Source organism: Lucilia sericata, unplaced genomic scaffold, assembly GCF_015586225.1.
Source record: "Lucilia sericata isolate MDLA Ls3-8-SP2 unplaced genomic scaffold, ASM1558622v1 Contig000004F_arrow, whole genome shotgun sequence".
Classification (NCBI taxonomy): domain Eukaryota; kingdom Metazoa; phylum Arthropoda; class Insecta; order Diptera; family Calliphoridae; genus Lucilia; species Lucilia sericata.
In genome coordinates, this window is record NW_023994045.1 from 1,686,237 (window position 1) to 1,711,753 (window position 25,517).

General features: G+C 30.1%; 1 protein-coding gene across 3 annotated transcripts in view; it reads right to left on the minus strand.

Annotated features, from left to right (window-relative positions):
- LOC119600497 (cyclin-dependent kinase 5 activator 1) overlaps window positions 1-22,420 on the minus strand; it is a 258,821-nt gene extending 236,401 nt beyond the window's left edge. The window contains exon 1 of one of the 3 annotated variants that reach the window (XM_037950767.1): window positions 21,774-22,386. Coding sequence is in view for 1 of the 3 variants with exons in the window: in XM_037950750.1 (XP_037806678.1) it covers window positions 11,097-11,131 (35 nt within the window). In the remaining 2 variants the exon portion in view is untranslated. Of the gene's footprint in view, window positions 1-11,096; window positions 11,325-21,773 lie in introns of those variants that run through there. The other 2 variants (XM_037950758.1, XM_037950750.1) reach the window with 2 other exon arrangements.
- Window positions 22,421-25,517: the final 3,097 nt, after the last annotated feature.

The window sequence follows — 25,517 nt, forward strand, 5'->3', positions numbered from 1 at the left end:
AACGTCAATGTGAAATGATACCCCACCTCAAATATATGCTAATATATTTATAAAATTTCATATTTAATAAATTTTGTTGTATTTTCATAAAATGTTTGTTAATTTTGAACATTTTATGAAAATACAACAAATATTATTACATAAAATATTTTTTATAAAATCGCGCGATTTAATAAAAAAATATTTTATGTAATAATATGTGTTTTATTTTATGCATAAAATATCGCGCGATAATGTTCTGATTTTTTATAAAATATTAATAAATAGTAATAATGAAAGATCACCCCTAATTATTATATGGTTTTTTAGGTCCCTTTTTAATATTTTAATATTCACGTATTTTACAAAATTTAAGAATGAAAGTTTTGTTTTGGGGTATTTCTTCATTTCACAACATTGGGGTCATTTTTATTTTTTTGCAAAATGCAGTATTACCCCAAATGTAAAAATGTTCAACATTACCCATAAAAAATATATAAAAAAAAACAAAAATTTCGTGTTTTTGTTTCCTGTATCTTTGTTGGGGCCATATTTAGTTTTATGTTTTGGGGCCATTTTACCTGGGGCCTTATGCTTAAACCATTTTCTTTACAAGCTTTATAGATACAAGGATGCAAGGGTCTTATGTAAAAAAAATATATTTTTACTCAAAAACAATGCTTCGTGCGTTCAAATATTTTAAGGGTGTGAAGTTAAATTCGTTAGCCAAATACAAACGTCCCAACACCACATTTGTCAAATACGTTCCACATACTGTAAAATTCGTTTTCAATTTAATTAAAATTCATTTTTAATAAAACAAACACCAAATAAAATGTTTTTTTAAGAAAAAAAGTAAAATTATATTAAAATTTATTCAAGAAATAAATATGTAAAATAAAAATTAGTTAAAATAATTGAATACTCGTCAAATATTGTGGTAAAATATAGAATTTTCAAATGAAAAAAAACAGACACGGGGTACCGCCAGAATGGAAGTAGCCCAGTACTAGTTCTTTCCAAAAATATATAGTTTATATGCAATTCCAGCTCTGGATAAATTTGACGATTTTTTTAAAAAAGTGGATCCAACGGGCATTTGGAGAAAATATGAATCGGGGTGGAAGTCGTCCAGGATTAGTTCTTTCCAAAAATGTAAAGTTTATATGCAATTCCAGCTCTGGATAATTTTGACGGAAGAACTAGTCCTGGGCTACTTCCACTCTTTCGGTCATCCGATTCATGTCTTCTCCAAATGTCCGTTGGATCCACTTGAAAATTCTTCAATTTTGTGCAAAATTTGATGTTTTAAAAAAAATCGTTAAAATTATCCAGAGCTGGAATTGCACTTAAACTATATATTTTTGAAAGAACTAGTCCCGGGCTACATCCATTCTGGTGGTATCTCGATTCGTGTCTTCTCCAAATGAAAATTCCACTTGAAAATTCCTACATTTTTTGCAAAATTTTATGTTTTTAAAAAATCGTCAAAATCATCCAGAGCTGGAATTGCATATAAACTATATATTTTTGTATAGAACTAGTCCTGGGCTACTTCCACTCTGGCGGTGCCCCGATTCATGGTTTCTTCAAGTGACTGTTTTTTTTCATTTGAAAATTCTATATTTCACCACCATATTTGACGAGTATGCAATTATTTTAACTAATTTTTATACCCTCCACCACCATCAGTGGTAGTAGAGGGTATATTAGTTTGTCATTCCGTGTGTAACACCAAGAAATATTAATCTGAGTATACATATTCCGGGTCCTTATCAAATTCTGAGTCGATTTAGCTATGTCCTTCTGTCTGTGTAAAACACGCTCACGTAAAAACGATGCTAAATAAATTAATTCGCCCAAAAGATTCACTATTGTTCTAGGTAGTTTGAGAAAAATCATGAAATAAGTCCCCAAAACAAAAATGAAATAAGTCCTCAAATTTGGGGACTTATTTCATTATGAAATAATACCTAAATTTAAAAATGGAAAAAAGCCCCAGCGAAATGAAATAACTTCCTAAATTAAAATAATATAATAACACTTTATTTTTGGGGATTTATTTCATATGAAACATATCCCTAATTTTAAAATGAAATAAGTTCCCATTTAAAAATAACAAATTATGGAACAAGTCGGTTTTAGTGACATTTCTAAAAAAAGTAGGTCGCTCATACTTTCGAGTTTAATGCTATGGCTGGGCGCAAGGATTTACTACTCTATAATATGACAAAAACCTGCTTCGTTTACTAAAGATTTCCTAATTAGCCGGCCTAATGTCCCCAGAGGATTAAACTCTTGCGCCCGGTCGGCTATCAGACATCTATTTTTTATTTCGTGTGACATATTTTTAGGGATTTATTTCATTTTTGAATTTTGAGGAATTATTCATAATGAAATAACTCCCAATTTTAAATGTGAAATAATTCCCCAAAAACGAATTAAATCCGCAAATTTAGTTGTTTTTGCTTTCTGAACAAATTTTTAGGGAGTTATTTCGTGGGGAGTTATTTCATGACGCTCGAAAAGAGTTATGAATCAAAATTTAAAAAAACTCAGAAAAATTAATCTTTTCAATTGAATTCATATAGAGGAAAAATTTTCTAAATCGGTCCATAATTGGTCGTAGCTCCCATAAAAGGTCCCCTCCCGAAAATATTAAGTTAGTTTACAAAAATTTTATTAAAGAATAATTTCGCGATCGGCCCATATTTGGCCATAGCTCTCATATAAGGTCCCCTCCCAGATATCACTTAAATTCACATTACTCATTACCAAACAATGATAGCCATGCAAAATTTGACACAGACATTACTTTTGTATACAAAATGTTGTTTTAAACTTTTTTCACTATCGGCCCATAATATGGGTCCGAACGGTCCCATACAAAGCTTCATCCGAAAATCACTTTAATGCATATCACTTATTACCAAATAGCTACATATATATTTAGATACAAATTTTGACAGAAATATAGCTTTTAATTACAGAAATATTACAGTAAAACACTTAAACCTATATAATTAATTATAATAATCTATCTATCTTCTTTATATATAAAATTCTATATAAATTCTAACTGACTGATTCATAATCGCACAGCCTAAACGGTTTGGAAAATCGAATGTTTAGGGGGTATAAAATTGTAAAAACGGTTAAATTGGGTACCCTTATATTTCCTAAACTAGAAAAGATATAAAAACAGTTTAAAGCTTATCATCGTTCATTTAAAAAATAAGCGGACAGGTGTCTGGTACTTTTTTCAAATTCGGCCCCTTTAGGGAATAAACGGGTAAAAACTGTATTTTGTATTTTTTTTTTTGCAACCCATGTATCTCTTTAACAAGTGAATATTCCAAAAATGTTTTTGACTCCTTCATAAGTTAACGAAAAATAAAAATATGAATTTAGTACTTTTTGATTTTCGGGCGTTTAAGGGGTGAAAATTGTACCTATTTTTATACTTTTTTCATAAAACATTGTTTTTGGTTTATTAACTTATACATACATATGAATACATAATAACGGGCTCCCAATACGATGTTGCAACTTTTTGGAATATAATTTTTATTTAGTTAATGGGGAGTAAAAAAATATGTATAACACCGTACAACAAATTGGAAAAAATTGTTGCACACATGAGCAAGACCATATACGTTCGAAACTACATACTTGATATAGTTATACTACATTTTCGGTTTTTTATTTTCTGATCGTTTCTTCCTTTAAAAGGACTTTAAAGTATGAAAGGAAGAGTAAGTATAATTATATTTAGCTAAAATTTGGTTTGGTGTTGTGGGTCAATATGGGTATCCACTGAAGGAGGAGAACAACAGTATTTTTACGAATAAAATAGTTTTAAAATGTTAGAATAAAAAAAACAAAAAAATGTCCTTTAAAATTTTAATCCTTTAATATCCTTATTTTTTATAGTCAGTTTTTTTAGAAAAAAATATATGACAAATTTACTAATATGGAGTTCCAGAATCCATAATTTCATGTTCTTATCTTTATTAGTTTTTTGTAAAAAAATTTTAAAGTTATGTTATATTCAAATTAAAAAATATGTTTGTTGAAAATATTTTGTAAATTTATTATTTATACCACTTGCTTAATGGAGTTCTTATCTCAATGTCTGTTAATTTTTTGTAATAACGTTAAATTGACAGTCTTCAGGCAGAATCTCTACCATTTAAACGATAACCGCAGGTTGAGATAACAGGCCTTAAAATATATAAAATTTTATTTCGTGTGATTATGACGGTTTAGTGATTAAAACATGCATGTTCCGAACTCTAAAATCCACTTCAGGATAATATGATAAGAGCAATATTATTATAAATATAAATTATAATAGTAAAATATGGCTTGAACTTCCATAATTGACTTATAAACACGATATTTTTTTAACAAATTGTCGCGTTATTGTTGTCTGGTGCAGGCCTTTAATCTATATTTGACTCTAGCCACTATATGATGCCACTTTCAAAAAATTAGTTTTTCTTAAATATGTCGCAATTGAAATAAAATTCAACATAAATATTTTATTTGCTAAAGTAAATCATATTTTAAATAAACTCACAACTGGTGTAGGGTATCATATGGTCGGCTCAGTCCAGTTATACTTTCCTACTTGTTTAAATATTTATCTATATCGTGGTTTACTAATTGCACATGATGTACCTTCGCCTTTTTGTATATTTAATGAAAACTATATAATAAACTACTTTGAAAACATTATTGGGAGGTCAAAGATATTTTTAAAAGATATATAGAATTTAGAATAACTATAGAGTTCGGAATAATTGTGTTAAATTAAAAAGGAAAATATACTTCCCCAGAAGGTAGCTTTAAAATGAAAGGATAAAAACTGCAAGATATCATTAATCGATTTTTATCCTTTCATATTCTTCAAAGTTTCCACTTTTTTAACTTTTTATCATAGAGATAAAGAAACTCTGTTTCACAATATTAAATTTCTCATTTTTCTACATAATATTTTAACAAAAAAGGATATTTAAAAAAAAATATAAAAATTAAACAAAATTAGTTTTGAAGACCAAATTTCAGACTTTTGTACTCCATTCTAATGTCTTTATTATGAATATTTTTTGTTGAACAATTTTGTATAAAATTTCAAGGATAATAAAGGATAAACTTTTATAAGGATATTTTTTACTTCTTTTTATTCTTAAAAAATAAAACAAAATACGAGATATAAATACTGCAATTGTCCTCTTTAGTTTGATACCTATATTGTTATAATAGGGTGGCTAAAAATATTTTATAAAAATTTTTGAAAATTGTATGTACCTCAAATTTTAAAGTCCTTTAAAAAGGACAAACGATCAGAAAATGAAAAACTGAGTACGCAGTTATTCCACATAAATTATGTGCTTTCGTATGTATATGGTTTGGTTCGTGTGTGAAAAATGGTGTTGGACGGTGTAACTTTTCGTTCTTCAAAAAGTATTTTTTGAAATTTCTATAATATTGAATCTAGAAACATGAAATTAAACACGTAGAGCCTGGATTATGTGACAACCTATAAAATAGGACTTTTTGGTACTTTTTCGTTCTTCAAAAGGTACTTTTTGAATTTTCAACAATATTTAACCTAGAAAGTAAGTAAGAACATATAAAAGGACACCATTTGGTAATGATTCATTCTTCAAAAGGGGACTTTTTGATATTGATATGATATTTATTTTATACCATTACGATCAGGGTAGCGAAGCACACTGGGTATAGCTTGTTTTATTAAAAAATTTATTTTAAATAATTTGAAAACGAATTTACAAATACGTTCCACAGTATTTGACAAATGTGGTGTGGGACGTATTTGGCTGACGAATTTAACACACCCTTTGTATAATAATATATAGATATTTGTAAAAAACGGATTTTTATGAACTTTGACCGCCAATACTTCGCTTAGAGCACACGATATTTATGGTGACCTTTAATAGCTTATTTACAATAGTAAGGAGAAAGTATTTCGCAGCAAAACCCTTACTTTCCTATATAAGAAGTATCTATCATGATCTGCAGCATTATAAATATAACAGAAAGTGGGCGGAAAGAGGTCATTGTATTTTTTCGGATTTGATGTATTAAATATTCTCTTCCTTAAACTAAGATCAAATATTCGATTCCAAAAATACACTGTATCACGCAGAGAAAAAACATGGTTCGGCATGGTGAGGACAACTATTCTATGTTTTTTGTAACAATATTTTGTTGTCATAACCAAACAATTGTTATTTTTATTGAATTTCATCAATATATTAGTTACGGTAAATATTTATATATTTATGACAATTATAAATTTGAGAATGATTCTCTGAAAAATAATTATTTTTACAACTTATAAATAATGATAACTATGTAAACATATTATATTATTTAGAACCATTTAAACTTTCAAACAATAATATATAAGCAAAATACGTGTACTATTAAAAATATTTTGGTATCGCAATTTTTATATTAGTGGTTTATCTGTACTAGATCGGATTAAATAAAGTGTTGAACAAAGTGTAAAAATAATTGTGAAAAATAAATAATATCTAAAAATATAATCGTAGACATTATAAAATTTAAAGAAATATAAAATACATTAAAAAAATTAATAATTAAAAAAATTGTAAATTATCTTAAGTTCAGTTCAGTAGTTATATAGTGAAAGAGTAAAAAACAATTTCATGAAAATCGGTCAGTGAAATCGTAAAAAGCAGAGAGTTTCTTTCATAAAATTATAGGATAGAATATAGGTAAGTATAGTTTTATAAAAAGTGGGTGTAAAAAGGGCGTGGCATCGGATCAAAATATTATATAAAGCCTATTGTTCTTTCCGAGCTTAGACCTATCGGTGTGCAAAATTTCAAGTAAACCGTTTTAGTTTTTTTTTGCATATTGGGATTGCAAAATTGGTGTTATAATAGTTTTACAAAAGGTGGGCATCCGATCAAGCCTATTGTCACTTTTAGGGTTAGACCTATTAGTGGTCCAAATTGTATGTAAATCGTTTCAGTAGTCGTGAAAGCGTAACAAACAAACACTCAACCAAACAGTTTTTTTTATAAATATGTACGTATATATGTATATAGGATTATTTTTATTAAATTTTTGCTGATAAATTTTACCTGATTACAGTCTAGTGACTGCAATATGAATTACAAATACACACTCTTTGTTATATTTTTGTCTATAGAAGAAATCACTTTTTGAAACTTGTTAAACAAATATTAACATTTTTGGGACATATCATGGGGATTGATGTACCTATAATTCGGGAAACTTAATTTTTTTGAAATATTTAAAGCACATGGGAACAATATAACCCGAAAGTTTAATAATTCGGAAAAATTTAACAATGATCTATATATTTACATTATACAGTGACTTCCACAACTGTCCACAAAAACACAAAATTATAATATTTTTAGTATAAAAAAATTTTCCAGCAAGATAAAAATTTCATTCTTCATATTTTAAATATATTACGCCCTGAAAAATTAACTAAGCAATACATTATGAAATTAAATTTGATTTTCGTAGAAAAGACGTGAAAAATGTAATCATGTTTTTGAGAACACTATTGTAACCCTACTGATATATGGACATTTTTTATTTTTTAGCATGGATACATCAGCATTTATTGGAACCAACTTTTGCTTTAATGATAGGTTTGAGTCTCTTTTGCATGTTTTAAATTAAATTCCATAAAAAATATTTGTCAAATTTAACCCATTCTTCATTCATCGTCTTCTAAAGCTTTTCCAGATTATGTTTCTACACGAGAGCTTGACTACTGCGGAATCGGTCCACAATTTCATATACCTCCCATACAAAAGTACATATTCCCGGAAAATGAGTTTCTTGTTAATAACTTTCGTCAGAACGTTAATAGCTTCACAAAATTTTACAAGTTAAAATCTTATGTGAGTAGAATTCATTCAGAGAAAAAATTTTCATCATCGGTCTATAATTGGTCATAGCTCCCATACAAGGTCCCCTTCCGAAAATCACTTAAACGCACATAACTCATTACTAAATTAACGTATCCATATATAATTTGGTACAAGTATTGCTCTTATATACAGAAATATTACTGTGAAATTCTTTTTCCGATCGGTCCATAATCTTAATCACTTAAAAATACATAACTTACTAAATTAAGATATCCATATAAAATTTGGTTCAATTATTGCTCTTGTATACAGAAATGTTGAACCCAGTTCAGTTAGTTTATTCAACATTGAATCTCAACATCCATACTCACTCATCTCAAATGTTTAATTATTAACATGTAGTTTTTCTTTTCCTTTCTTTTTTTTCAATTAAGACTCAAAGAGTTTTGTTTTTTGTTTTCATATTTTAATTCATACTCAAGGAGAGTTAATATTGTTTTTTTTTTTGTAGTTTTGTAGTCTGCTGGACTAATGAATTTACAAATAAATTAGTAGGGATATTATATTTTAGTAGTAGTAAGATACGTTAAACCCAACTGAAAGGGGCAAATAAAACCTACCATTAAAAAAACCAACAAGAAGTTCTTTATTCTAATGATCCTTTTTTAATCACAAAGGATTTAAAGATTAAAAGGTTGTATACAAACCAACATTTTGGTCCTTCGAAAAGTCCTAGAAAGGCTAGGACTGGATAAAAACACCAAACTTAAAAGAACAATATCAACAAGTTCTTCAAGAATACATTGACTTAAATCATATGGAACCCATAGTTTACAACGAATACAAAGCTGAAATACAACTTTCTACGTTCCTCCCTCATCATGCAGTTTATAAGCCGGAGAGTAAATCAACTAAATTGCATGTGGTATTTAATGCATCAAAAAAAACCAAAAGTGGATTCTGCTTGAATGACGTACTACACCAAGGCCCTACGCTACAAACTGATTTGATGCACATCATATTAAGTTGGAGAAACTATAAACACGTTTTTACTGGGGACATTCAAAAAATGTACCGCCAGATATTAGTGCATGAAGAGGACCGTAAATATCAACAAATTTTATTTTATGGCAGAAATGATAAATTCGTCAAGCCCTATCATCTGAACACCGTAACGGAATGAATTGTGCCCCATTTTTAGCAATTCGCACCATTATAAAGCTAAGTGAGGATTGCAAAAGTGCTTACCCCGAGGCATCGAATATTTTAAAAAATGAAGTCTACATAGATGATATTTTGTCAGGAGGACATACTATAGAAGAGGCAAAGATGAAACAAAATCAGATCAAAGATGCTTTAAATATAGCCGGTTTCCCCTTGCAAAAGATAACAGCTAATAACAGTTTTCTACTGGAAAACTTGGCCCGGAAGGATCTTCTAGATGAAGATTTTGTTAAATTTGATAACTCCAGCACAATTAAAACCCTGGCCCAGTAATTGTGGTAGCAAAAATTTTAATGCAACAATTGTGGCAATGCAAATCTGATTGGGACGAAGCCATTCCTTTAAATCTTTTAGAAAAGTGGAATCTGTTTATAAAAACTTTACCTCAGATTTCAAATTTAAATATTCCCAGATGGGTAAAATTTGAACCAAAAAGCAAAATTCAATTACATGGATTTTGTGATTCCTCAGAATTAGCGTACTGTTGTACTATTTACATGAGGGTCTCGTCATCAACGGGAGAAATATTCAGCAATTTGCTCACAGCTAAAACCAAAGTTGCACCTATCAAAAAAATAACAATTCCCAAGCTTGAATTATGTGGTGCATTATTACTAGCAAAATTGATCAAAACCATAAGAATAAATTCGAAGTTTCCCCATGAACTATTTTTGTGGTCTGATTCGTCTATTGTCCTCGGCTGGTTGCAGAAACCGCCAAATACTTTAAAAACATTTGTTGCAAACAGAATTACAAAAATCATCGATATTGTCAGTAATAATCATTGGAAGCATGTGAAGAGTGAGGATAACCCAGCTGCTCTAGGCTCACGAGGATGCAACCCGCAAGACCTCGTCAACAGCATTTTATGGTGGCATGGGCCTTCATGGCTTACTCAACCAATAGAAATGTGGCCAGAGCCCCGCATATTTGATCCAGTTGACATGGAGACTAAGAGGTCCACAAACTTTCATTTAAAAAAAGCAAAGAATTCGATATTTTAGAGAACTTTTCATCATTTGCTCGAGCACTAAGAGTCATAAGTTATATTTTTAGATTTCTTAATCGAATACGCAAACTATTATTTCCTCACGAAACATTTATTATGTCGGAGGAAATAAGGAACACCAAAACTCGATTAATTCTAATTTCCCAACAGATATACTTTTCTAAGGAAATAGAATGTCTTCAAAGGAAGCTCCCCTTGAATCGTAAAAGTAGACTTCTCACAGTAACTCCTTTCATCGACAAAGAAAACATACTTCGTGTGGGAGGCCGACTAGAAAATTCAGGTTTGAGCTATCAAGAACGACATCCTATAATATTACATGAAAAATCACGTTTAGCTATTCTTCTTGTGAATTACACTCATGAAATTCTTCTTCATGGAGAGCACCATATTATGCTTAGAGCTTTGAGACAATCATTTTATATACCACGTATTAGAGTTTAATCAGAAAATGTATTAGAGGATGTAAACCCTGTACTATATATAAGCACAAATTTATAAATCAAATAATGTCTTCCCCGGAAAGAGTGAGATTTTCCCTGCCCTTTACGTACACCGGTGTGGATTTTGCTGGACCATTCTCGTTAAAGTCACCAAATATACGAAACGCAAAAATCTTGAAAGGATATGTAGCTGTATTTGTCTGCTTCTCCACGAAAGCAGTACATTTGGAAGTATGCACCGATCTTTCAACAGAATGCTTTTTAGCATGTTTCGATAGATTTACAGGTCGAAGAGGTCTCCCTAAGACTATGTACTCCGATAATGGTCGAAATTTTCTGGGAGCAAGCTTGAAGCTTCTTAAAATTCATAACGCTTTCCTTAAAGCAGCTGAGAAATCGTTAGTAGAAGAATATAGTACATATGCCTTTACATGGTCATTCATTCCTCCTTATGCGCCCCACATGGGTGGACTGTGGGAAGCTGCAGTAAAATGTATGAAATCTCACCTCAGAAAAGTCACTACTAACCTCAATTTTACTTTTGAAGAATGTTCAACGCTCATTATTCGAATAGAAGCAGTTTTAAATTCAAGACCGCTGTCACCACTAGCTGAAAACCCAAATGAACTGCTCCCATTGACTCCTGGTTATTTTCTAAGAGGAGGGCCATTAATTACTTCCCCCGAAATTTTTGAAGAGCATCATGCTCAAAATATATCTTTTATAAAACGATGGGATTGCTTAAAAATCATACAACACACCTCGCAAGACGTTGGAAAAACGAATATATAACAGAACTGCAACGTAGACTGAAATGGAGAAAAGAAAAGGAAAATTTAAAGGAAAATGATTTTGTTATTAATAAAGATGATTTATTACCACCCACTGAGTGGCGTCTTGGTCGTGTAACAAAGGTTATACATGGGAAAGACGGCCAAGTTCGAGTTGCTGAAATTAAAACACAAAATGGCATTATTACGCGACCAATTGTCAAATTATGCATTTTGCCATCAACCGATAAAACAACAAATCCATGTTAAAATCTTTATTCAACATATTTTAAAATATTATTTAAAAGAGAAATTGTTGCTTAACAAAAATGCTAGTTACATGGTACATAAATATATTTTTCATTCTTTCTTTTTAGCCATAAGTTACTCAATAAACCGAGATGTCATCTCTGCCTACGTAATCATTCACTAAAATATTGCCATACCTTCCAACACATGCTGTGCCAAGAACGAAGACAATTCATAAATAGAATGAACTATTGTCTGAATTGTTTAGCAATAACTCATGACCGTTTTTGGTGCAAATCACCGAACCGATGCCAAATCTGCGGTGCCAAACACCATACAGAAGTTAATTCATCTTCTTCAAGCTTTGAAGAAATGACATCAGCCCGCTTGGCACCATTGACAACTGAGAATTTCTCATATATTCCCCCCTTGGTACGAGTCGAAGTTACATATCACGAGCAGCGTTTGGATCTTACCTTTTTGCTTGACAACAACTGTCAAACTTCAATTTTGTAAGGTGGCTAACAGGTTCTTTTACTTCCGTTTAAACAACCAGCCTAAAGATACATGGCACAACAAAGAAGTTAATTCATCTTCTTCAAGCTTTGAAGAAATGACATCAGCCCGCTTGGCACCATTGACAACTGAGAATTTCTCATATATTCCCCCCTTGGTACGAGTCGAAGTTACATATCACGAGCAGCGTTTGGATCTTACCTTTTTGCTTGACAACAACTGTCAAACTTCAATTTTGTAAGGTGGCTAACAGGTTCTTTTACTTCCGTTTAAACAACCAGCCTAAAGATACATGGCACAACAAAGAAGTTAATTCATCTTCTTCAAGCTTTGAAGAAATGACATCAGCCCGCTTGGCACCATTGACAACTGAGAATTTCTCATATATTCCCCCCTTGGTACGAGTCGAAGTTACATATCACGAGCAGCGTTTGGATCTTACCTTTTTGCTTGACAACAACTGTCAAACTTCAATTTTGTAAGGTGGCTAACAGGTTCTTTTACTTCCGTTTAAACAACCAGCCTAAAGATACATGGCACAACAAGGACATTGGCAAAGCGATACTGCTTGAAATAAGAGATGGTATCTGTTTTACTTTGCCAGAACCAGTAAGAGACCCGCTAGTGGTTGAACATTTTCAACAGCACACCCAGACTTCGCAACATGTCGTAGAGTAGATGGCATATTGGGCCTTAATTCTTTTAAGGCGATTTTGAAAAAGCAAATTTTCCGACCATACCCTGAGTTACCTCGAGTCCAGGAAAGTCTGTTCGGATGGATTGTCAGCGGAAAATGGAACGGTTGCCGCTGCAAACGTCATCTTAGCCCGGGAGGATGTTGAACCCAGTTCAATTAGTTTATTCAACATTGAATCTCAACATCCATAATCACTCATCTCAAATGTTTAATTATTAACATGTAGTTTTTCTTTTCCTTTCTTTTTTTTCAATTAAGACTCAAAGAGTTTTGTTTTTTGTTTTCATATTTTAATTCATACTCAAGGAGAGTTTATATTGTTTTTTTTGTAGTTTTGTAGTCTGCTGGACTAATGAATTTACAAATAAATTAGTAGGGATATTATATTTTAGTAGTAGTAAGATACGTTAAGCCAAACCAACAAGAAGTTCTTTATTCTAATGATCCTTTTTTAATCACAAAGGCTTTAAAGATTAAAAGGTTGTATACAAACCAACAAGAAATATTACTATGAAATTTTTTTCCGATCGGGACATAATTGGTCATAGCACCTACACAAGGTCCCCTCCCGAAAATTACTTAAATGCACATAACTCATTATTATATTCAGATATCCATATAAAATTTAGTACGAGTATTGCTCTTATATACAGAAATATTACTGTAAATTTTGTTGCGATCGGTCCATAATTGGTGATAGCTCCCATACAAGGTCCCCTCCCGAAAATCATTTAAACGCTCATAACTCATTACTAAATGAAGATATCCATGTAAAATTTGGTACAAGTATTGCTCTTATATACGGAAATGTTACTCATTACTAAATTCCTAAATCCAAATAAAATTTGGTACAAGTATCGCTCTTATACACAGAAATGTTACTATGAAATTTTTTTCCGATCGGTCTATAATTGGTCATATCACCCATACTAGGTCCTGCCCCGAAAATCACTTTAACCGTCTTTAACTAGTTGCATTAGTGTGGGAAAATTATGACTTTTGTGTATGAGAGAAAAAGAAATATCAATCATCTCTTTCTCTCACACACAAAATCAAAAGTTTCCCAAAAAAGTGTTCATGTGCACTTATCAATTTGTGTAGAACAATGTTATATATATTTTGAATTTCCTTAAATCTTTTACACACATGCAAATTATTAAATATCGCTAAAGCATATCTTAGGGCGCTATAAAAATATAAAAGAAAATGTTGTTTGCAATGTTCAATAAATCTTGCAATTGTAACAGATTTAAGCTGTCTAACTCTTGGGGTTTTTCTATTTAAGACATGAGAAAACTTATTTCTACAAATATTTGATCAATTAAAACAGTATTAATATAAAAGTAGCTGGTGGAGGGTATTTAAGATTCGGCTCAGCCGAATATATCACTCTAACTTGTTTATACTAAAAATATTATAATGTTGTGTTTTTGTAAACATTTGGAAGTCACTGTATATTGGCAATTTCGTGTCAAATTACCCAACTCAAAAAATCGATTTGGATGTACTATTGAAAAGTAGGCCAATAGTTATAATAGCTTTTTTTGAAACAGTGACAAAATAGATATCTAAACTCCTTTGGACAATTTTTGCTAGGACCAATGAGTGAAAAGTTACATTAATTTAAAAAACCCTGTATGACCAAACTGTCAAAATTTTACCATCTCTAACTCCGGCAGTTCTTGACCGATATAGCCTACTATTCAATAGTACTAATCTCAGTGCAAATTTCATCCAAATCGAGTTTTTGAGTTGGGTCACTTGACACGAAATTTCCCATATATAATATACATAGATCATTATTTAAATGGATAGTGTTTTTAAAAATTTTGAACTTTCGAGTTAAATTGTTCTCATGTGCTTTAAATATTAAAAAAATAAAGTTTCCCAAAAATCTTAATATATGTTTAACAAGTGATTTGTACCATAGACAAAAATATAACAGAGGTGGTGTGCAGTCACTAGAGGGCACTGTAAGCAGGTAAAATTGAACAAAAATAATTTTAATATGTTTTTAAATGCAAACACTATAATAACTCTCAAAAAGTAATTGTAGCAGATTTTTCAATATCTTCTTTATATCCACCATAAACTATTTTTATTTTTATGTTCTCGTTTAAATCACATGTAACAGTTGAGTTGAAAATTATGTTTGAATTGTTACAAACATTAAAATAAAAATTTAAAAATATAACTAATGTTGTTTATTTTTTTAAGTTAAATAGTAAGTATTTTTTTTTATTTCTTTTGCTCATTATTGAATTATTGGAAAATATGATTTGCAAAACCTTAAATTTTGTAACCACATATTAGTGAACATATTTTTAGGAGAAATTTTAAGAAAATATTACTTCAAATCATGTTTTTGCAGCGAGTTATGATATTAATGAATCATTATGATGTATGTACATATTATAAATGTTAAAATATAATAATATTACTTATGTATATTTTTCTTGTATTTTTATACCCTCCACCTTCGTGAGAACGGTATATATGTATGTATGTATGTATGTATGTATGTATGTATGTATGTATGTATGTATGTATGTATGTATGTATGTATGTATGTATGTATGTATGTATGTATGTATGTATGTATGTATGTATGTATGTATGTATGTATGTATGTATGTATGTATGTATGTATGTATGTATGTATGTATGTATGTATGTATGTATGTATGTATGTATGTATGTATGTATGTATGTATGTATGTATGTATGTATGTATGTATGTATGTATAAGTTTGTCATACGTTTTGTAATTTCTACAATGTAATTTTCCGACCCCATAAAGAATATTTATTTTGGATCCATATAGATAGCGAATTTGATTGAGCCATGTCCGTCTGTCTGTTGAAATCAGTTTTTTAAAGACCTCAGATATATTCTGGTTTACAGAAAACTGAATATTTCTTCGACAAAAAAAATCGAAGTACTTCCAAAAGAATTACATTTATCACCACTTCAAAAGTACTACTAAGTGATTTTTTAGCATCTGTGGAAGTGCTGTTTTTTGACTTCCATTAAAGCGATAATAATTCCATTTATTGGCTGTGCCGAATCTTATATATGTATGTACTAATACCATTGTTTATTAAACAAAGTAAAGTATGAGCTTAATACATATTAGCATTTGCTGCATCTTATATATCCTTCACCATAGTGTCTTTAAAAGAGCGTTGCGCGTTCATATTTTCCAAATTACGAAGATTTTCGGCAATTCACACGTACACAACCCGATCGTAAACAAAACTCACAACAAGAGCGTAAAAAATATAAAAATTTTCTTCAGTTGCTTGATAGCATTCAACAAAGTAGGTTGATGTCGCTTTGTTTCAGAAATTGCAAAAACAATTTGTAAAAACAAAAAAAAAAAAAACAAGAGCATAACTTGCAAAAAACTCGTACACTCCAAAAATTTGAAAATACTTAAAAAATGTATTTTTTAATACTTTTTTTACATATTTTAAATAAAAATTTTTAATTTTGTGGGGAAATACATGTGTATTTTTTTATCTGTAAAATTTAACATTTTACTTGTTATGATATTTGATCATAATAAGATTAATTAGCCAATCATTTTTATAAGTGTTTTTTTTATTGTTTTCTCACCAGCACAGTAACATCCCCGGTAAATTAAACAAAGTACTTAGATAATATCCGATGACATCAGTATGAAGTTCTAAGCGAGCAATCTAAGTACTTAGAGTGCAATGTATGCGTAATCCAACATATCCTGCACTTTAATTATGACATAGATTACGATTTAAGCAGAGAGTTAGCTGCCTTTTTCATGTTGTTTTTTGTTTTTATTTATTTAAAAAAACAAAACTAAAGTACCGTTTTATATATTTTTTTTTGGTATGTATACTACATGAAAAGAAGAATCTTTTTGTTTCAGTTTAAAGTTGATCTTCTGTAAGTGAAGTTGTGTTTTGTTAAAAAAGTTATTTTATTGTAAAAAAATAAAATAATTGTGGTGATCTAAAGAGCAGAAACGGATTTAAAAATTGGGGTAAATTTACTTCATACATTCTAGTTTTAATACTGACAATTTCCTCCTGTTTGTTTACAGGATCTGTAAAGGAAGATGGCCGAAAGTTTCAAAGGAAAATTAAGATTCATTTCATTTATTTTCGTTAAAATTGTTTAATTATATTTTTATAGAATTAACTATAATACATGTTTATTATTTGATGATCATTTTTAAATAAATTTTAATTTGTCTTAATGATATTGTGGCTTACATTCTAAGCGAAAGCACATCGATGAGGCAGCCTAGGACACTTTTATGTTAAATCTAAGTGGAAGAATAAGTGAAAGCATCACCACTGACTGCCACGAAATATCACTTAGATAAGCGAGTACATAATGTGTATTTTTACCGCTGGGAAAGTATGAATTTTTTCCATTGCTACTGAGCCTCCTTTCACTTATTGGAGAGTAAGAGAAACTCATGCACAATAACACAAACACTACACTTTATTTAAGGTTTTGTTGTTATTTTTTTTTTTGTTTTTTATACTTTTTGTTTTGCTACAATTTGTTATTGTTAATATTTGCATTAACAAAAACGACAATTTATTTGATTTTAATGTATTTTTAATATTAAAAATATATATAAGTATGTATTTAATTAGCGTCCATTCGCTGTTACTTATCTTTTTTATATTTTAATTAAGAATTTATGTCACAATGTTATTTTCTCGTGAGAGCGATTTAAAACACGTCTATCCACTATGAGATCAAACACTCTCATAAAGATACCTTTCAGAAACCTGGTATCACCCGACGTTTATGCAAAATAAGTCGCTGAAACTTGGGGCTATCAAGGCATGGACATGCCAATATCTTAGAACAAATAAGCATGAAACTACTACTTCACTATGTCATACCTGAGCCGGTATTCGATCCGGGCTTTGCAGTAAGCATTCCGGAGAGAATGAGCTACACTAAAGGCCAATACATAATGGATGATTCCATTAAAATATGCAGACAAACTGCATACGATCGCTAATAGAAGATGGGAGATTGAACCCACCTGCTTGGAAACCAGGAAAATCTGGCCTAGAATGGACACTACACGGACAAACCACGTCATAAAACTGTCAAGATCCAATCTCAGGAACCTAATTGCGGTTATAATAGGACATTGGCCGCTGGGCACTCATGCGCAGAGGCTAAAACTTCCTTCATACAATGATTTTTGTACCAGCTGCAATGACGAGGAGGAAAATGACAATACAGAACATTTTCTATGTCACTGCCCCGCTTTCGCCGATTTTAGGCAGGAAATGTTAAATTGACGTACAATCGAAGACAAAATCTGTCTGTCTGATGAACATCCGGCAAGGATTAATAACTTCATCTGCAAGACCAAAAAGCTGAAATAATTCAGCCCTCTTCAATAAGGACAATTGGTAGAGTGTTAATATCATGGTAACACAACGGGACCTATCTGGACCCAAGTGAGCTTTGCCTCGGGCGGCTGCCAAATTAACCTAATCTACCTTTCAGAAAAATATAAATTTGTTATATGCATGTGCACTGTTGGTGGTGTAGGGCATCAAAAATTTAAGAAAGTTATGAGCAGTTGGAATTATTACTTCATGAAAGTACATGTACATTAATATTTTTCTTAGCATATATGTAAATAGTTAAGTGATTTCGTCCCGATAAACGAAGTACTACGTCAAACACCTAAACTAAATCACAAAAACGTTTTTATGATTTATGATTTCTATACCCTTCACCACCATCAGTGGATAGAGGGTATATATAACTTTGTCATTCCAAGAAATACTCATCTGAGAATCAACAAAGTATATATATTCTTGGACCTTATGAAATTCTGAGTCGATCTAGCTATGTCCGTCTGTCTGTATAAAACATTCTCACGTTAACACGAAGCAACAAACAGTAACGAAATTCACAAAAATATTTATTATTGTCCTAAGCAGCTTGGTATTGAAAATGAGCAAAATCGGTTCACATCGGGAAAAGTTATGAATCAAAATTTAAAACAACTCCGAAAAAATAAGCATTTTTTTACACATTCTGATGTAATTTTCACGAAAACTATACTATATAATTGCATGAAAATCATCATACATTCGTTTCTACTTGACTACTGCTGAAAATTGGTGGAATCGGTTCACAATTTCATATACCTCCAATACAAAAGTACATATTCCCGGAAAATGAGTTTATTGTTAATAACTTCCGTCAGAATGTTGATAGCTTCACAAAATTTTACAAGTTAAAATCTTATATGAATAGTATTCATTCAGAGAAAAAATTTTCAGAATCGGTCCATAATTGGTCATAGCTCCCAGACGAGGTCCCCTCCCGAAAATCGCTTAAACGCACATAACTCATTACTAAATTAAGATATCCATATAAAATTTTGTACAAGTTTTGCTCTGATATTCAGAAATATTGCTTTGAATTTTTTCTGATCGGTAAATAATTGGTCATAGCTCCCATACAAGGTCCCCTCCCGAAAATCATTTAAACGCTCATAACTTATTACCAGGGAAACCGAAAATATGCTCTAAAAAAGTGTTTTAAGCGCTTAAAATATGCCGTAAAAAACTCAAAATATGCTTTTAAAATTTCCAAAAATAAAATTTTTAATTATTTCTTAACATTGAAAAGCTCAAAAAGACTGAAATTGTAATGAAATAATAAATGTTTAATGTCATACTTCATCCTACAAGATTTTTTATAATTGATTCATCTCATAGTTTGATGAACTAGTTTAATAGAATTCAGTTTTACGTTCAGATAACCAATAAATAACATGACGCCATTTGGTCCCCAAAAAAACATATTTCAAACGACAAAGTTTGACACATTTCTTCCAATTGTATTCATAGCTTCTAAAGTGACATTTTAATCGGTGTTGTCATAAAATCCAATGATTATCAATACTGATTTTTTAACGATAAAAATTTATTGGTCTCATGAAATCCAAAGTAACCGGTTTTATTTCCGATTTAAAATTTAATGCTAAAAACTATAACATTGGTTTTCATAAGACTAATATATTTTTTACAACCGAAAATTATTTTTTCAAAATTGTAAAATAGGTTAAGAAATTAAAAAAAAAAAACTAAATTATTTTAAATAAACAATTTTTGAAAAGAAATTAAAAAAACTAAATTATTTTAAATAAAAAATTTTGAAAAGAAAATTAAAAATGAAAAAAAGCGAAAAACATCAAAATATGCATTAAAAGAGTAAAATATGCTCTAAAAACTCGAAAATATGACTTAAATATGCTACAAAAGTCAAATCATGCAATATTATGCTCTTACGGGTAAAAATATGCAAAAATATGCTCTAACAAATCGATGCCAAAATTCTTAAATTGGACTGAAACGTGTAAATATCTTATCCATGAGTCTATACGACGCACCACAAAAAACATGCATTTACATATTTTTGTTTCTCTGCTTATTACTAAATTAAGATATAAATATAAAATTTGGTACAAGTATTGCTCTTATATACATTAATGTTACTGTGAATTTTATTTTCCGATCGGTCCATAATTGGTCATAGCTCCCATACAAGGTCCCCTCCCGAAAATCACTTATACGCAAATAACTCATTACTAAATTAAGATATTCATATAAAATGTGGTACAAGTATTGCTCTTATATACAGAAATATTACTGAAAAATATGTTTCCGATCGGTCCTCAATTGGTCATAGCTCCCATACAAAGTTCCCTCGCGAAAATCATTTAAACGCTCATTACTAAATTAAGATATTCATATAAAATTTGATACAAGTATTGCTCTTATCTACGGAAATGTTACTCATTACTAAATTCCTAAATCCATATAAAATTTGGTACAAGTGAATTGTTTTCCGATTGGTCTATAATAGGTCATATCTCCCATACTAGGTCCTGCCCCGAAAATCACTTTAACCGTAGTTAACTAGTTGCATTAGTGTGGGAGAGAAACAGAAATATCAATCATCTCTTTCTCTCACACACGAAATCAAAAGTTTCCCAAAAAACGTTTTCCTGTGTGAACCGGCACTTATCAATTTGTGTAGAACCATATTATATATATTTTGAATTTCCTTAAATCTTTTACACACATGCATACATGCAAATTATTAAATATCGCTAAAGCATATCTTAGGGCGCTATAAAAATATAAAAGAAAATGGCGTTTGTTATGTTCAATTAATCTTGCAATTGTAACAGATTTAAGCTGTCTAACTCTTGGGGTTTTTCTATTTAAGACATGAGAAAACTTATTTCTACAAATATTTGATCAACTAAAACAGTATTAATATAAAAGTAGCTGGTGGAGGGTATTTAAGATTCGGCTCAGCCGAATATAGCACTTTAACTTGTTTATAATTAACAAAACTTTTTAATTATTTCCCATTTCACTAAAAAATTATAAGCTAAATACTTTTTGTTTGGTACTCTTTTGTTTTTATTAATTAATTAAGCGCCAAAAGTCTGTAAACGGAACATTTAATCAACATTCAACTTTAGCAGTCTGACGTTAAATTATGGGTTGCCACCTGATTCTATTTTTATATGTATTAGTTTGTCATTCTTTGTATAACACCAATAAATAATCACCTGAGTCCCAACAAAGTATATATGTTCATATATTCCGGGTCGTAATGACATTCTGAGTCGATTTAACTATGTCTGTCTGACTCAAACAAAAACTCCGATCATTATGAAAATTTGTTTTGGGTTTGGTATAAGCCTTAGTGATGCTGTTGGTTTTTTAAATAATTCTAAATAGTAATATTAAATTTTCCTTTAGCAAATCAAATGAATTCCATAATTATGTTATTATATTAGTACACGATGAAATTCAATATAAATAACTTCTATATAAACATACATCCTTTCAATTGTTAATGCATTTTTAAAAACAAAAATTGTTTGATATTCAACTATGTTATTGACTTATGTATACGTACGTAAATTTTTTATCCGTATATCAGTATTTTATAGGTGTTTGGCAAATTACAAAAACAGATTCTTTTTATACTCTGAAGCACTTTTCAGAAAACTGGTATCACTTCCCTTGTATATATATTTGATGCAGAATGTTATAGTTCAAAATTTCTTTATTAATTTATATTTTAAATGTAACAATAAATGTAGTTTTATTTATAACATTGTACTACCAATTTATCAATATGATAAACAGTAGATATCTGTTAAAATAATTTTTTGAAAGTGTATATATTTTCAAACATTTATGTCTCACATTAACACAGATTTATTAATATGTAAATAAACATAACAGTTTTTTGTTTTTACGATACTTTTTAATTTTATTAGTTTAAAATAACTCTTCAAACTATCATCAATTTACCAAAACTTATTTTGGGTAAACAAAATTATTAAATCGAATCAAAACAAATTATTACATGAAATACTTAAGATAACATCTTACGTTCCTTCAGAATTTTTATTTCTTTTAAATAACTTTAACTTTTAATTACCTTTATGAAACTATTAAAATTTTTTCAATTATATTTTTAGTATAATATATATAAAACATCAAGGTAACGATGTTATATGGTGGAATTCTTCTCTATTGATTCATTTCAGTACGCAGAATCACAATGGAATAAGGGTGAATATGAATTTATTAGGTAAATACACAGTTTATATAAGGGATGAAGCGTAAAACAAATAGTGTAATATGGGTTTAAATATTTTAGAATTTTTTATTCTACAATTTAATTGTTAGAGGTTTTAATACCCTCCGCCAGCATCAGTGGTGATTGAGGGTATATATAAGTTTGTCATTCTGTGTGTAACAACAAGAAATATTAATCTGAGACCCAACAAAGTATATTTGTAAGAGCAAAATCAAATATTTTTAAGAATCGATGATACTGAATTAAAATGCCTCGTATTTTGTTAATCTTTTCAAATATGTAAATGTTTTGATACATTTCGGTATAATATACCAAAATATATAAATATATATCTGAACTTTATGAACATTTAAAATTTTAAAAATGAAAAAAATGCTTTGGAACTTACCAGAGCTTTTTCATTAATTTCAAAACTGTACTCTCTGTTGATAACTTAGAGAGCCATCCTTTATAAACAAGAGTCACAAGATTTTGGACATTTAAAAATTCTTATAATAATTTCAATAATATTTTTTGGTGCAAATGTATAAGGTTGTAAACAAATGTAACCAAAATTTTGTTTTTTTTTTTTATTTTTTTTTTGAGTTTTTTCAATAGTCCATGTGCGCGCATTAATCAAATTAAATTTAAGCAACGGTATTTACATTTTTAATTTAATTTATTTTCAAAATAAACCTAGCCTGTTGGCCATAATCGGTTACAATTTTCTACTTAAAAGGTATTTAATAGGTGTAGTAGTTTTATGCAACTAAAGGTATACCTTGTTGATAGATCTATGGATCTAACTAGCTATTTACGAATGCAGTTGTAATATCGTGTAAATTTAATGTCATTATAATAAACATCTCCGAGTCAAATGCGCATTAAAACAAGTAAGAAAGTATAGTCGGGCGTGACCGACCATGTGATACCCTACACCAGTTATGAATATTAAATGTGATCTATTTTTCATAATAAAGCATTTATCTGGAATATTACCTTGATTCCGATTTATTTAAGCAATTTATTGACGAAAAACTAATTTTCTGAAAGAGGCTTTATATGGGGGGTAGGAGCAAATGTGAACCGATCCCGATAAAATGGACTGGATAGATTTATATTTATATAATAATTGTCTGTGATAAATTTCATTGCAATAACAGTGTTAATAAGTGAATTGCGGATATTCAAGTCATTTTCCGAAGGGGGCTTTTTATGGGGGCTAGGGTCAAATGAAGTCCGATCATTTAGAAATTCGGCAAGGTCATCAAGGCTTGTATAAAACTTAGTTGTGCGAACTTTTATCGAGATACATTTATATTATACAGAATTATGAGCTCAAAAGCCCTTTTCGGGGGGTTCAGTTGTATGGGGGCTAGGTGAAATAATGGACCGATTTTAACCATCAACTCAGAAAGTGATTCTGAGTCGATCGGTATACTTAAAGGTGGGTATAGTACTAATATTTTAGTGCGTTACAAACATCAGCACAAACGCATAATACCCTTCCCACTATAGTGGTGTAGGGTATAATGACTTTACCGCTCATAACTGCCTAAAAGAAGCATCTATAGCGATGTAATTCGACATGAACGTATTTTACAGGAACCTAAATCGCTTTGTAAAATTTTATAAGGATCGGTTCATAATTGATCCTACCCCCCATATAAGGTCCCATTCAGAAAATGGCTTTGACGCTCATTACTGCCTAAACTAAAATCGTTCTAGAAAATTTGATGACGATCGGTCCATAATTGACAAAAAAAGCAATTTATTGGCGAAAAACTTGTTTTCTAAAAGAGGCTTTATATGGGGGATAGGAGCATATGTGGACCGATCCCGATAAAATGGGCTGGATAGATTTGTATTTATATAATATATATAATATTTGTCTGTGCTAAATTTCATTGCAATAACAGTGCTAATAAATGAATTGCGGATATTCAAGTCACTTTCTGAAGGGGGGCTTTGTGTGCGAGCTAGGGTCAAATGAAGTCCGATCATTTCGAAATTCGGCAAGGCAAGGCTTGTATAAAACTTATTTTTGCGAACTTTCATCGAGATACATTTATATTATACATAATTATAACTTCAAAAGCCCTTTTGGGGGGATTCAGTTGTATGGGGGCTAGGTGAAATAATGCACCGATCTTAACCATTTTCAATAGGCTTCGTCCTTGTCAAAACAAACGTCCTTGTCAAAACAAACGTGTATTCCAAATTTCATCAAATTATCTTGAAAATTGCGACCTGTACATTGATAATAACGTTTACATGGACACACGGACGGTCGGACGGACGGACATCGTTAAATCGATAAGACTATACTATAAGACGGGATATAACCAAATTATATATTATTTTCATTAAATTATCTATAAATTTAAAATTAAATCAAAACAAACGTGTATTTCAAATTTCATCAAATTATCTTGAAAATTGCGACCTGTACATTGATAACAACGTTTACATGGACACACGGACGGTCGGACGGACGGACATCGTTAAATCGATAAGACTATACTATAAGACGGGATATAACCAAATTATATATTATTTTCATTAAATTATCTATAAATTTAAAATTAAATCAAAACAAACGTGTATTCCAAATTTCATCAAATTATCTTGAAAATTGCGACCTGTACATTGATAACAACGACTCAGAAAGTGATTCTGAGTCGATCGGTATACTTCAAGGTGGGTATAGTACTAATATTTTAATGCGTTACAAACATCAGCACAAACGCATAATACCCTATAAGACTATACTATAAGACGGGAAATAACCAAATTATATATTATTTTCATTAAATTATCTATAAATTTAAAATTATAGATAATTGTTTATTATTAATATATTTTTATATCCATTAATATAATAAATAATTGTTTAAATAAATTAATTACTAGACTATAGACTAGAATATAGACTAGACTCCGTGATGCCAAGTGTAGGGATTTTTCCCTTTTTGTAGGGATTTTTTTCAAAAATTTCACGTGTAGGGAAAAAGGGAAAGATTTCTTACTATTGTCAAATTGTAGGGATTTTTCAATTTCATAGTTTTTAAC